Here is a 15,562-nt window from a genome sequence, read left to right on the forward strand (position 1 = left end):
ATACAGTAGTAATTATTTAATCTATTAAATATAAAATTTAAATAAATATTTAATATTAATTTATTTAAATGTAGAATTTAATTAAACATTTATTCAAACATATTTAATTAAAATTAAGCATATTATTAAATATTTAAGAAAATTACAGTTATGTAAAAGAAAATGCAGTTATAACTTACTGATATACTCCTTTTAAATACAAGTGGATGTCCACATACATAAATTTGAATTCAAATATTAATATAGTATTTAATGATATTAATATATTAAATTATTAATTATACAAATGTATAAATAAATATTTTTCTTATATAATATTAATTATTATATTTATTACACATGATATATTTTTAAATAATAAATAATTATCATACAATTTATATAATATACATTAAAATTATTATTTTAATTATTGTCTAAAAATTATTTATTAAATATATTTTAAATATAAATATTGAAATAGTTATTAGGATATTTTACTCATTTTTAATGATTTTTTTTCAATTTATTATATATTTTAAAATTTATTTGTTATTGTTTATAAAAATAAATTGTAGCAACTAAATTACAATTCATATTAATTTAATTTTCAAACATTGTAAAATTATTATATATTAACAATAATTCTTATCCAATCAGTTTTAATAATTATGTTTTATTTTATGTATATAGTACGGTATCTTTAGATTTATGTACTTTAAATAATTAGTTAAAAAATTAAAATCATTGATGGTATTTAATTTATATTTTATTTTATATATTATATATCTCTTTATTTTATATTATATGAATAAAAAAATAAAGTTAAATTATTAGTTTAGAAATTTTACATGTGCTATTGAAGAATATAATAAATAAAAAATCAAATAAAATGATTTGACAAATTAATTTTCATTCGAGCCAAAAATATTAAACTAATTTTAAAACATAATTTTTTGGCACATTTTCTATTTTTTAGTTATACAATATGTGTAGTTTTGTGCATTTTTCCGTCCCTCTAATTTTGAAGTATATCACTTTTTATCCTCAAATGTTATCTAAACTATTTTGCCAATAAAAAATTATACGTTTAAAAATTAGAGAATGGAAATCAATGGTATAAAAGGAAACAAACAATTTACATTTGAAAATGGTTATATATTGTTTATAATTATTTACTTTTCACATAAATATAAAGAATCAGATATAGTATTAAAGACTAACAATATAAGCTCAGTTAGTATTTTCTAATACTGATATTATTGAACGTCCTTTACATTTTTATATATGATTCTCCAGTTATGTTCTTAACAATTAATGACAATTTTCCCATGAAAAAATTGAACATAAGGTTATTAAAATGGTAATGCGTATTTTGCTAGTTTTATACATAAATCTAGATAGTTGCAAAAAAATTCGCAATTTTTTAAAATCTTATAGCTAATATTCTATGTGAAAATAAAGTTTCTACATGTTTTGCAATTGTATTTTGGCTAAAAACGCAACTGTGATTGTTTGATAACACTAGGGGTAACTTGGTTATTTTTCCAAATATTTAAAAATCATATTTTAATAGTTCTTGATAACTTGAAGACAATTTGTCCGTGTCAAAATTCTTGAATTCCCATTAGATTTTTAAATATAAATTTACTAATAATTCGTGTGTGTATATATATATATATAATATGGTGAAAATTGAGATGTTGGCTAATGGTGTTATCAATGAAAAGACTAACTTGTTTAATGACATGTAGTTTGAGAAACTGTTTTATAATTTTATATTTTGATGGCTTACTCCCTATTTTTAGCCAAAATACAATTGAGAAAATTATAGAAGCTTTATTTTCACTAAGAATATTAACTATAATATTAAAAATAATATTTGAGAAATTCTCTACAACTGTCCAGATTTCTATATAAAATTACCAAAATACCTCTAACCTCTCTAATATGCCTGAGTTCAATTTTTAGTGAGAAATTTGCTCTTAATAATTAAGATATTATTTTGATGTTTAAATGTGAAATATGTTCCATAAATAATATTTTAAGAAATTTGAAAAATAATTTTAAGTACTAATTGCACTAAAGTCGAAAACATTATAAAATTAACAGCATAACTTTAGTCAGTATTTTCTAATACTGAAATTATCGGACTCCCTTTAGATTTTTAAATACGACTCTCAAGAAATATTCATAACAATTAAAGATAATTTTCAAACGAAAAAACTGAACTTAGACTTATTAGAATGGCCATGGTTATTCTGGTTGTTTTATACAAAATCTAGACGATAATGTAACTATTTATTTTTTAATAGCAATAAATTTAAAATTTACTGAAGTTGATGATAATATGCACTTAGAAAGAAATTATTTAATCATCAATGAAAATATATAAACTTAAAATCTTGCAAAACAACTAAAATTAATACAAAAAAAATAATTGTGTATTAACAATATTAGTTAATAATTTATTACCTCCACAAACCTGTGTTGTCGACCATATTGACCAGTAAGCCAGTAACTATTAAGGACTCCAGCATGGTCATGTTTCTTACAACATGAGCATATCACTTGTCCTGTATCATCAGTATGCACATCAGATTAGATAGAAAATTATAGCCCAGAGTTGATAAACATCATATACTGACCTTTTTGCATACCAATTTAAATGGCAAAGTCACTCTAAATTTGCATATATTGAATGCCATTGCCAACAACTCCAATATGTGCTTCAAACCAAGAAAACACCCTCTACTCCAGTTCATTATGATATCGTACTACAGGTTACGGAGAACCGAATCAAAGTCACCATTATAAGAAAACCAGCTCTACCACTGTTATGCTAGTTTACGTTTCAGGATTGGCCCAGAAATGGAACTTATCTCAAGGATTTGCATAATAGTAAAGGCATGTAACAAACTTGCTTTTCGTTTTTTTTTTTTTAAATAACTTTTAGCATAAGTACTGTAAATAATTGTACAAAGTATGTAACTGACTATAGTGTATTATAAACAAAAAAAAAAAGATAAAGGAGCATGACAATGTTTCAACCAGGAGGCAAACAGAAAAAGAGAAAGAAAAATCCATTGATAATATCATATAGAGGCTAAAATGGCCAGCAGACAAACCAAAGAAATCCTCAAGTTTCCTTTATTGTTTTGCAACTTCTAGCAGTATAAACATATACTAATCTATCTATTTGTCACAAGGTTTGGATTATCTCCAATATTTCACCAAATGGCAACAAGTACTGACAAATAATAGGAAAAAAGCAGTCAACAAGAATATTATTGAATGAATATTAATTAATTCAAATCAAAAGAAAAATATGAAAACTTTTCAGACTCATGTATGAGTGAGCACAAAAAAGTATACAACGGGTAAAGTATGAATTTTAAATGTATCTCAAAAGATAACTCAATAAATGCATGTAAGTATGTAACAACCTCACCTTCTACCTAAAAAAAAGTTAGGTACATCTCACTAGCCCATATATTTATGTTTCAAATGAATTATAACCATAGTCATGGTCAAGACTTACATTTACTTGAACCTTTAGACACAACCTTCAAGCAAATGGAGACTGTGTCACCACGTAATAAGAATGGAATTTCGCAAAGTCAAGTAGAAGCAGAGCAATTGGGTATGATATTTGGAACAAAAACTATCCCATGATACCTCTCAATGATTAGATGATATTGATAATAATTGGCACTACCAGTAATCCCCACACGAGCAGAAGCCATCACGAAAATGATGAAACCGATTGGTGTCTCTCACAATGATTTCCCTCTTCACCACCAATGACACATATTTTATTGCTGAGTGGCAATCACCACAAACCCTAATATTCTTCATAATGCGTATAGTGGATCCAGGAGGAGTATTCAGAAGGGAAAATGAAAGAGCCAGCTTCTCACTATGATACTGTAAATTTAGTTCCTTCTCTTGTTGGTCTACGAACAGAAGCACATGGCTAGTGTCAGGAACATAGCCAATCTCCTTAATTTTCTGATTAAGCTTCTCCCACATTTTATGGATCTTTTCTTTCTGAGGATGAGCAACGTCGTTTGCCACAAACACATGGACAGAATTTTCAATCTCAACCCAGCTACATGCTGGCTCCTTCTTCACTCCACTATCTTTCATTATCTTTCTGACTTTTGCAACATCCTCCCACCTCCCAGCTGAGGCATAAATATTGGCAAGCAATGTATGTGTCCCTGGGTATGAAGGATCAAGCTCAAAAACCCGCTGAGCAGCATAAGCACCCATTTCGGTGTTCTTATGCATCTTGGAAGCACCAAGCAAAGCACCCCAGATAGCCACAGTGGGCTCAATTGGCATTTCTTCTATGAAACTCTTTGCTTGGTCAAGAAGACCAGCTCGGCCAAGAAGATCAACAATTGTCGCATAATGTGACACTTTTGGTTCAATATTGTACTTTCTCATCAATCCAAAATAATGTTTACCCTCATCCAAAAGTCTAGCATGGCTACAAGCAGTAAGAACAGAGAGGAATGTTATATCATTGGGTTCAATCCCAAATCTTATCATTTCGTCAAATTGCTGTGCAGCTTCCTTCCCAAGCCCATGTTGGGCATACCCTATCAGCATCGAATTGCAAGAAACAACATCGACTTTCACCAACTTGTCAAAAACCTTCTCCGCATCCCGGATGCTGCCGGACTTTGCATACATGTGAAGTAGCGTGTTCCCCACGTAACCAACCAACTTCTGACCCGATTTCATCAAATGCGCATGAAGCCATTTCCCTTGCTCCAAACAGCCCATACTGGAACAAGAACTCAAAAGCGCCGAATAAGTAAACTCAGTCGGCCTATAACCTTCCCTTTGCATCCTCACAAACAAAGCCAAAGCCTCCTCTCCTTCCCCCTTCCTAGCATAACCGGCTATCAAAGCATTCCAAGAAACCTCATTCTTACACCCCAACTTATCGAAAACCAACATTGCCTCCCCTAAGTAGCCACACCTAGCATACATATCCACAAGGGAACTCCCCACAAACACATTATAGTGACATCCATACTTCCAACAACACGCATGAATCTGCCTCCCACAATTATAACTCGCCATATACCCACAACACTTCACCAAGCTCGACAACGTGAACTCGTTCGGCTCCGCGCCATCACTAAGCATCCGAGGAAACAACAGGAGGGCGTCACTGGCGCGGTCGTTTTGAGCATAGCCGGTGATCATGGAGGTCCAAGAGACCATGTCCCTGTGCGGCATTTCGTCGAACAGGCGGCGCGCGCCTTCCAAACTGCCACAGCGGGCGTACATGAAGAGAAGGGAGTTCTGAATAACAAGGTCATGTTTGAAGTTGGAGTTGAGAACGTGGAAGTGCACTAGTTTTCCTTCTTTGAGCTTCCCCAATTGGGTGCACCTCTTTAAGAGCGTGTTGTACAGGGTTCGATCCGGTTCGAGCGAACCGCAGTCAATGAGGTCCAGAACGTGAAGACCGGTTTTGGAGTTGAGACTCGGCCTCAGAAGGTTCCTGTCGTCTATAACACAGAAAGTGGACTCAGAATGTTGCCAAAGTCTGCGAAAGCTACCCAAATCTCGTTTACATGGAGATACGATTTGGAGCAATGATTTCAAAACCGATGAAGACCTTTCACATTGGATCATCATTTTTCTTTCTTCGCCTTAGAAACTTGTTACCAGCTTCTTATTTACAAGGATTCAAAATTATTAATAAAAATTATCATTATATTACTATTTATGTCCCTTAAATTTTAAAGTTTTACTTCCTAACTATTCACATACATGGCTATGCTTTAAATTGTACATACATATTTATATTTATATCTTTAAAAAATTGCATATATTAATTTTTCACATCTTATGTATTGAAAATAGGTGACTTTTCTTGTAAAAACTAAAACTAAACTTAAAATCTTATCAAAATTAAAAACATATTTGACCATGCCCAAAATTCAAATACACTCTCACGACCCACCATCCAATTATTCGCTCAATAATTCACTCTTAACATAAAGTCATTTGCATCAAATTCATATAGCAAAGCACTGCCACAAAAACTAGTGCTGGAAATGAATTTCATAATTTGGCTATAAGAAAATATTAACACCCTTAAGGCATTCTTTACTATTAACCAAAATTTATGGAAAAATCACAAGATTATGTCTCACTTTTTATTTAATAAATTTCAACCAAAAAAAAATATACAAGAAAGTATTGCTATTTGCTAGCAATATTAAAGTTTTATAAGGACATTTATTTAGCATATTTATGTCAAGTTGTTGTCCCTTATCCTAGTGGATGCTCCTGTATCACTTGCTGCGCTATCATTTCCATGTAAGGGAATGTTACTCAATGGAATGAATCTATGCATAAAAATCAGGGGGATGCTAAATGACATGGTTTGACACATAGAACACATATCAAGATCCAATCCCTCTTCGGTTGTTGGTGCAATTGAAATCAAGTATGGATTTAATTTGGTTTGAAATCTGCAGCTAAACGTACTTGAACACCCTGCGTTCATGGTCTTCTTTCTTCTAAACTATTGATTGATTGAAAGTCAGAATGGCAGTGACACCAACAACACGTAATCAACTTCAGTGTCACATGACTTCTAAGTCTGTCATGGAAAAACACTGTTGAGTGTGCAAAAGAAGTGATTTAACACTTGCATGAGAACAAAGCACAAATGAAGGAGTAATGGAGGTAACACAACAAAAGAAAATACGTATAGTTGCCATTCTGATGGTCAGTAAAATCATCTGAGATGTTCCATCATTCAATGTGATGGATAAGACTAAAAAGAGAGAAAGAATCAAATATATACATATTGTGCACCTTTTATATAGATATAGCATTTCATCAGTTTGACAACTATTGCATGGTATATGACCCAAACATGGAAGGGTCATATAAAGTTACCTACTTTTACTAGCCCATTGTGCAAAAGTACCACACCAATGCCTACCCAGGAATTCTTTTACCTCTTAAGTGTTTTGACAATGAATGTACCATACCTAGAATTAGATCTTCTGGATGTTTCAGTGGTTTAGATTTTTTCTGTATACCATCATTCTCTGCTAAATATTGTCCAACAATGATCCTCAGGAATCTTCAACCTCATCTAAAACCAGGCACCACCAGAGCACAAACCACGAGTAAAATTATTTAGTCAGGATAGAGTTGTTTGAATTCGAATGACAACAATTAGTAGAGTTACTGCTGGATCACCAAATGGTTTGGAACATTATATCAACAAGTTACTTATGCTGGCCTAGATCACAGAGAATTAGTTTTTCAACACAAAATAAGATATCATCATGATCATTAGGTAACAAAGATTCAAAACATTACAAGTAACAAAAGCCTGGGAGCAAATATTATTAGGTGATGCTTCCACTTGATTCAAGAAGCTAGGTTAGAAGAGTTTAAAACCATTAAAAAAACTTGGTGTCGAATATGTGAATTGGTATAAGTAAAGCAATTACATGAAAAATACTTTACACGTCATGAAATCAAGGAAAATTAAAGTCAATGGGGCAATCCTGAATAAATTGCTTAAATGAAAATGGTTTTACATGTAATTTCAGCCTTGGGAAATTACTGTTTATGTGTCAAATGCCAATAATTGACAATCTTAACGAAATAATTTGATGTATCAAATATAATATCATGCCCTCAGCTGCTGATGACTTGCACAGAACATTCCAACTCCTGTTCATACACATCATGGCAAAAATGTTTTTACTTTTATCTACAAGCTGAACCAGCCAATAATTTATTACCTCCACAAACCTGTGCTGTCGACCGTATTAACCGGTAAAGTCAGTAACTACTAAGGACTTCAGCATGGTCATGTTTCTTACAACATGAGCACATCACTTGTCATGTATCATCAGTATTCACATCAGACTAAATTTGTATATATTGAATGCCATATACTGACCTTTTTCATATCAATTTAAATGCCAAAGTCACTCTAAATTTGCATATATGTAAAGTCATTGCCAACAACTCCAATATGTGCTTTAAACCAAGAAAACACCCTCAACTGCATACAGCAAGAATAAGACAACCAGCTCTATCCAGTTCATTATGATATTGTACTACAGGTTACGGAGAACTGAATCAAAATCACCAACATAAGAAAACCAGCTCTACCACTGTTATGTTTGTTTACATTTCTGGATTGGCCCAGAATGGAACTTATCTCAAGGAATTGCATAATTGTAAAGGCCAGTAACAAACTTAAGTACTTTTCTTTTTTAAATGACTTTTAGCATAAGTACTGTAAATAACTGTACAAAGTATGCAACTGACTAGAGTGTATTATAAAAAAAAAAATAGAAATGATAAAGAAGCATGACAATGTTTCAACCATGGAGGCAAATGAAAAAAGGGATAGAAATATCCATTGATAATATCATATAGAAGCTGAAATGGCCTGCAGACAAACCAAAGAAATCCTCATGTTTCCTTTATCGATTTGCAACTTCTAGTACAGTATAAACATATACTAACCTATCTATTTGTCACAAGGTTTGGATTACATTTATGCTATAAGCTATACTAAGTGTTATATGGATGAGTTCAAGTTTTAAAACCAAGTTAACTTCAATTCAAATTCCCACCCCTCATAAGAAGAAACGAAAAAGAAAACGGGGGGTAGGAAAGGGCAGAGAAGACAAGTCTAACTAAAACAGCTCAAACTCTTCACAATCTTCTATATCCTCTAAATCATTTGCATTCTCCTTATTTGCAGCCACAGATGGAGCACTACTTCCAAAATCCAGAAACTTGGGGAGCTCTGGCGGTGCTGCACACCGTATTAGAGCCCAGTTCAGGCCTTCAAAGAAAGGGTGCTGCTTTATTTCAGCAGCACCTTTTACAGAACCTAATCGATTTTCAGGATCCTTTATCAACAATCCTCTGATCAAATCTCTTGCATGAAAACTGACTATTGGAGTACCCGGGAACTTAAGGCTTTGTGAAACCACATTGGCTAATGTGTCCTCATTTGATTGGCCCTTGAAAGGAGTCTTACCATATAAAAGCTCAAACAAAAATATACCAAAAGTCCACCAATCTACTGCACTCCCATGACCCTCACCTTTGATGATCTCCGGAGCAAGATATTCATAGGTTCCAACAAAGGAGTTAGACCGTGCACTGGTAGGCTCCACTACAAGCTGTGGCAGAGGACCAGCCTGAGAAGCTATGTCAGCCTTCATCTTCCGAGATTTTGCTCCGGCAGATAACAGAATGGGAGTAAAGCAGGAAACTTGCCAATCCGGTTGGAGACAGAAAGGGTGTATGCAACTAGCCTCAGAACAGGGACTGGACGTCTTCTTTGTAGCATCTGTGTCAGGTGAAGATGACTTGACTAACATTGGATTGACAGAACACCTGAGTGACAAGTCAAAATCTGTCAGCATAATGTGTCCATCTTCTCGTACCAGGATATTTTCTGGCTTTAGGTCACGATATACAACTCCCAGCATGTGCAAATACTCCAGGGCAAGAAGAACCTCAGCAACATAAAACCTGCAAATGTGATGGCATGACTAGTGAGGAAAATGGGTGAAAAACTTATCCACTTGCCATTGATTGTCATGCAGGAATCTGTTTCTGGTAAAGTGAAAACAAGACAACACAGCATTTACAATTGAATAAGCATGTTATCTAGTGGAAAGCGAATGTGTAAGATGTCTAAATTATATAATCTTTACCTAGTATACTTAATCTGCATCTTGCTGAGTTGCAGTCTAAACAAGATTTTTTTGGTACATTAATCAAGATAATTTCAAACACTGCCCATTTGATTCAATTTTGGGGATTCCTATGGTTTTCTGCCCTTTTTAACACTGAACCCTTTTTTTAAAAAAAAAAAAAAATCCATTTATGCACATTACCTTCTTTCATTCTCCAGAAATTTGAACTTAGGTTTTCTAGTTTACTAGTTTAGTGCATAACATCAAACATAAAATGATGGCTGAACTTATAAATGAATGCTATAATGAATAAATTTACAAAAGGTCTACTGGACTTCTTAAACAGAGTGACTATCTTGGGTTAAAAAAATAGTATGAACTTACTCTAACCAGACAAAGACTGAATTTAAACACAGAAATAACAGAAATATAGAAATCCAGGCAAGATTGAATTTCAAAATATCTTTTTAAAGTGTGGAAAAGTCCACAACTCCTACCTAGCCGCTTGTTCCGAGAAACTCTTGTATGATTGCCTCTGTCGCAGCACGTGCAGATCTCCGCCTGGACAATACTCCATAACCAAGCAAGAGAGCTTATCTGATGCAATATGGGAATACAGCGTAGGAAGAAATGGATGGTCCAGCATCTGAAGGATCTCTCTTTCAGTTTGGGACCTGAACATTTTCTTCCGACTTGCCAAAAATTCATTGTCCATCACTTTGAGTGCAAAAAGGCAGCTTGTACCAATTAGTTCTGCAAGATAAACAGTTCCAATGTCCCCACTACCAAGCCTCCTTAGAAGCTTAAAGTGCTTCAAATTTAAATTACCATGTTGCTGCTGAACAGCACGAACAGCTTCCCATCTCAAGTGTTTTGACATGTGAGGCCTGTGGCCACCGCGACTGGAACTACTTAGACTGCTTTCCTCGCTGATGCTTGTGCTACTACTATATTCACCAATGCTACTTTTTGAGCTTTGAGAGTACTCACCCTTTTCCTTTGATCTTGATTTCTCATCAACTTTTGTCACCAAAAACTTAGTTCTCTTATTGCAATTCAAGCTGAAACCAGATTTGCTTGAATCTGTGCCACCATTAATTGAGTTAACTTCAATGCTATGATTTGAACTGCAAGGAGACTGTTTCGCATTATCTTTCATTTCATGCTTAAAATCAGAATTGCCACCCTCCTTGTCCAAATTACTAGTACATGGAGTAGAGCAACTCGCGGCAGAACTTAAATCTTGCTTTACTTTTTTCTTAAGGAAGTTCAAGTTATTAAATATTGGCTTTGACAAACATGTATTACTGCTTGTGTATTTGTCTGCTCCATTTCCAGTGCTAGAGCTAGGTGGACAAGATCCAGAAGGTAAATTTGCTTCATGCCCCTTATCTGACATTGAAGAACCAAGAGAAGCTTTGCTTGAGGAAGCAGGATCCATTCTGACCTCTGGCACTTCTTCACTTGCAGAGGCAACTGGTGACAAATTTGCAAGTATTGGTTTTCCAATCCCCATGATTGGTTTCTCACCCTCAACCTCTAATGGTGGAGAAACAATCCGATCTTGGGATGAAAACCCAGTTTTTATTTCTTTTGGTTTTGTTGCATCAACCAAAGGACTAGAATGATTATCAATTGAACTTGATATAGTTACACCAGACAATTTATCAGAAGGTGCAGATATCTCTGGTACTAGAGAGATTTCAACCAAGTTCCCTTTCCCCTCGTCTACCACTGCTGTGTACAACCTTTTGATGGTGCCCGCCTCTGATACTCTAGATGAACTGCATGGCTTAGTCAGTCTCTTCAAAGCAGCCATTTCTGAGGCCTGAGAGATGCACAACCCTCTAAGTGCCTGCTTTAAACTTACAGGCTCTGAGATGCCAATTCCTGATGCCTGAGATGAAGTGACTTTTATTGGCCTTTTAAGAGCACTCTTTTGTAAACTTGATGAACTACGACTTCTAGATGAGCTTTTAATTTCAATAGCCTGGAAAAGCTGATTAATATCATCCTCAATTGAATACTTCTTTCCTGATTTGTGAGCACAACTACTCTCAGGCTTTTCATCCATTTTGAACTCGGAAATTATCTCTTCCCTTGATTCCACTATCTCACATGTATTACCAGAGGTATCCATATTTGATAGATGCATTTGATAAGTTGACGAACAAAAAACGGGAAACTCGGCTTTAGTTGCCTTGAATCTCTTTATTGATTCCACTATCTCACATGTATTCACAGAGGATTGCACACAAGTAAAAAAACCGCAAAGGGCATCCTCCAGATTTCTCTTCAGTCATAGTATTCCACAGAATCATTTAGTTGCCTTGAATCTCTTTATTGATTATAACATCCAAACCTGAAATTTTAGCATTGATATTTCAGATTGGTTAAGGCAAAAATTGTGGTTCAAATGAAGAGATTTACTTTAATGCATTAGTATTTGTCTATGAATTCAACATGAATATTCATTCAAAGTGTGAAAAATAATATATGTAGCTACATAGACAAGGAAAAACAAAAAGACACGCATCCAAACACCAAGTTCCCAAACAAACTGAATTGGACCTTTCCCTCACCTAATCACTCCTAAAATAAATCAATAAATAGTCATCCTTGTAATTGAAACACAAACACATTTTTGCCATACTCCTCCATACATCTGTTCCTCTATGAAGTTCTAACCTGAGGCCACACTCTTGGACTACCCCTAGCATTTACATCCTTGATGGAGGAGAACAAGCATGGAGCTCCATTATGTTCAGATTTGGCGTTTGAAGATGTGAATGTGAAAGTGGGATACTTTTATTGATTTTGTGAAGAGTGGTAAACAAGGTGAGAGTTGATATAAGGGAAAAAGAAAGGATCAAAACTCACAACTCAAAACATTGAATTAATATCAGAATTAGAGCTTAAATTAAAATAAATAAAAACTTTGGATTCAAAGCCGAGAGGAGAAGAAGGAAGCTCAATGAAAGAGAGAATTGAAGAAGATTTTTTTTAACAAAAAAAAGTAAAACTCATGAAACAAACAAAAAAGTACAAATACATTTTACCAATTTTACTCTCCATGGATCAAATTCAAAAGAGGAGCTAAAAAACCAAAAGAAAAAAAAGTTAAAGCTTTACAAATTACAATCAAATTAAAAACCATCATCAAGAAAAAAAAATGTTAGTGAAAAATCAAGCATCCACAACCATCCCAAAAACAAAAACTGCAAATAAAAATCAAGAAAACAATTAATTAAAAAAAAAAGTGATAAGCATTACCTGAAACAACCCCAAAAACCCAGAAAGCGCGGAGTGAAGGAGAATTGAAAGGCCCCCAAAAACCGTAACATATGCAAAGTGAGTCACAGAGAAGGAGCATGAAAGATTGAAAAGTCTATGGCTAGGGTTTGAAGTTTGAAACTTGAAAGAGACAGACACAGAGAGAAGAGAAAAAGCAAAAGGGTGTGTGTGAGTGAGGAAAGAGAAAACAGAAAAGGTTGAAATGATAATCACGAGAAGGATGAAAGAACAGTGAGTGCCACACACAGTCTCTCTCTCTCTCACTCCCAACAACAAACTATTCCTATTAACTACACCTCCTACCACCTACTACTACTCTTTTTCTTCTTCTCTCTGTAATGTAATGGCGAAAAAAGAAGGAAAAAAAATTATGTACTGTGCACAACATTAACACATGCTGTTGTGTTGCAGAGACACACTCACACGCACATACATTACACTCACAATATTTACATTACACACAACAACACACGACAGCCAAAGCAGGTATACACCTAAAGATATTTTTTTGAATGTTGAATCATAAATAAATAAATGTTATACTGATTTCAAACTCAGTTTCTTATGAAATTGTCTTACCACAATTACTATACGGACCAAATCATATTAAGTCGAATAAGATTATTTTGTATTAAGAATACATGTGATACATATATATATATATATATATATATATGAGTCACACAGTGTCATAGTAGCAGTTCTAGTTTGTAGGCTGTAAGGGGAGGTTTTTGTACAATACATGCATTACATCTTGAAGGGGTCCCATGATGTTAGGCATTGTGGATTTTTTTTCCTTAGATTTGTAAACGTAATCATAGCATAAATGCTTGAGCTTTTTCCACAAACAAACAAACAAATCTTAAAATAATTAGGTCAAATCTTTGCTAATGTTTTGTGGATTGGATTTGGACTAGACAATTGACTAGTAAGTTAGATACTTTGTTTAGTTAAATAAGAATAATTTATTAAAGGAATGTAGTTAGAAAGCTTTTTATGAAAAGTTCTTAATTTAAAAGTTCTAATTTGATAAGTAAATGAATAAAAACGGATATGAATTATAAATTTATAAAAGAAAATAAGTTCAATTGTGTTTTATAATTTTTTTTTCAAATTTTACATAAAGATAAATCAATCTTTTAAATTAACGTGATAATATACATGTTACTAATATAAATCACTGATATGATGTCGACATGACATATATGATAAGAATATATTATTTTTTTAAAAAAAATAATTATAATTTTTTTATACTTAATTTGCATACTTAACTAGTAAACTAAATGATGAGTATGAAGAATACTCTTGATATAACTTAATCCTTCCTTTTAATATATATATATATATATATATATATATATATATAGATAATATAATTTATGTGAAAATAATTTCTTATGTGAGAATATGACAGCAACTAATAACAACCATTAAATTATAATTAAAAATAATAGATTATTGATAATAAAATATTTTAAGATGTGATTTATTTGATGAATCTTTTAAATATTTAAAGGTTATATTAAATTTAAATTTAAATTTTGAAATAATTTAATCTTAATCATCTATTATTTTTAATCATAATTTAATTATTATTATTAGTTGTTTTATGTTTTCACATAACAAAGTATTCTCAGAGAACTTTTATATATATATATATATATATATATATATATATATATATATATATATATATATATATATATATACCTTAATTTATGTCCTTTAATAAACATATATATTATATTTAGTGAATGTAATATTTATCCATATAGTTTAACTTGACTAATAAATATCATATTTCAAAAAGATTATAAATATTAAAACTAATTCATTTAAATATATATTTTGTATAATAAAAAATTAATATATATATCATATTTAATCATGTTATTTAATTTGATTATATATTATTTATTTAATTAATATAATATATAAAATTGCCATACAGTCAAATTTACTTACAATATATTAATTATAATATTTTTTAAAAATATAATTTTCAACTAGCTTAAATTCTAAATACAATATTTAATATTACTCCTTAAACAGTCCATTCAGAAAAAAAATATTATTAAACAGTCAATTTTACCTTAATATGTTATGTTTATTAAATATAATATATTTAATTTAGACAGTAACTTTTACCATAATATATTAAATGTTATACTTCTTAAATGTTATATAATATATTAAATATTATTAGAAAACCGGTTTTATTTATAATATGTTAAATATGATATTTATTTAATTTAAAAAGTAAGCATATATTTTAATAATAAAATTATTTACTCTTTCTTGATATTTAAAATAATTATTTGACCAAAATATTTTAAAATAGAAAATTGAAATATGTAATAACATAATATATAAATATATGATAACTCATATCTTAATTTTACCTTAATAATTTGATTGCCAGTTATATTTAAAGCTAAATATGTTTTTAGTCATTTTAAGATTTTTAAATTTCAATTTTAGTTTCTATAAAAAAAAAAGTCAATTTTTTATCCTTTGAATTTGAATTGGACCACTTTTAGTTCTCCAAGTGTTATCTAAACTCA

General features: G+C 31.8%; 2 protein-coding genes across 4 annotated transcripts; both read right to left on the minus strand.

Moving 5' to 3' along the window:
• Positions 1-3,247: 3,247 nt before the first annotated feature.
• On the minus strand, positions 3,248-5,665 carry LOC114417458 (pentatricopeptide repeat-containing protein At3g24000, mitochondrial). The gene has a single exon (XM_028382674.1). The coding sequence runs from the start codon at positions 5,635-5,637 to the stop codon at positions 3,694-3,696; it is 1,944 nt and encodes a 647-aa protein (XP_028238475.1). The 5' UTR covers positions 5,638-5,665; the 3' UTR covers positions 3,248-3,693.
• A 2,709-nt stretch (positions 5,666-8,374) lies between these two features.
• On the minus strand, positions 8,375-13,467 carry LOC114417459 (serine/threonine-protein kinase D6PKL1-like). Of its 3 annotated transcripts, none has more exons than XM_028382676.1 (3): positions 12,975-13,467; positions 10,199-12,063; positions 8,375-9,534 (listed from the first exon to the last, which is right to left on the minus strand). In XM_028382676.1, the coding sequence occupies exons 2-3, from the start codon at positions 11,854-11,856 to the stop codon at positions 8,685-8,687; spliced, it is 2,508 nt and encodes an 835-aa protein (XP_028238477.1). In that variant the 5' UTR covers positions 11,857-12,063; positions 12,975-13,467; the 3' UTR covers positions 8,375-8,684. The 3 variants fall into 3 exon arrangements, with proteins under 3 accessions (XP_028238477.1, XP_028238478.1, XP_028238479.1); XM_028382677.1 differs by lacking the exon at positions 12,975-13,467 and adding an exon at positions 12,390-12,917; XM_028382678.1 differs by lacking the exon at positions 12,975-13,467 and adding an exon at positions 12,284-12,380.
• Between the last annotated feature and the right edge of the window lie 2,095 nt (positions 13,468-15,562).

Source organism: Glycine soja, chromosome 6 (genome assembly GCF_004193775.1).
Source record: "Glycine soja cultivar W05 chromosome 6, ASM419377v2, whole genome shotgun sequence".
Classification (NCBI taxonomy): Eukaryota; Viridiplantae; Streptophyta; class Magnoliopsida; order Fabales; family Fabaceae; genus Glycine; species Glycine soja.

Excerpts from the sequence above, each read along its gene's own strand:
- LOC114417459 (XM_028382676.1), bottom strand. The coding sequence starts at position 11,856 with ATGCATCTATCAAATATGGATACCTCTGGTAATACATGTGAGATAGTG. Across the intron at positions 9,535-10,198 it reads TTCTCGGAACAAGCGGCTAG|GTTTTATGTTGCTGAGGTTC; the intron begins GTAGGAGTTGTG and ends TCACATTTGCAG.
- LOC114417458 (XM_028382674.1), bottom strand. The coding sequence starts at position 5,637 with ATGATGATCCAATGTGAAAGGTCTTCATCGGTTTTGAAATCATTGCTC.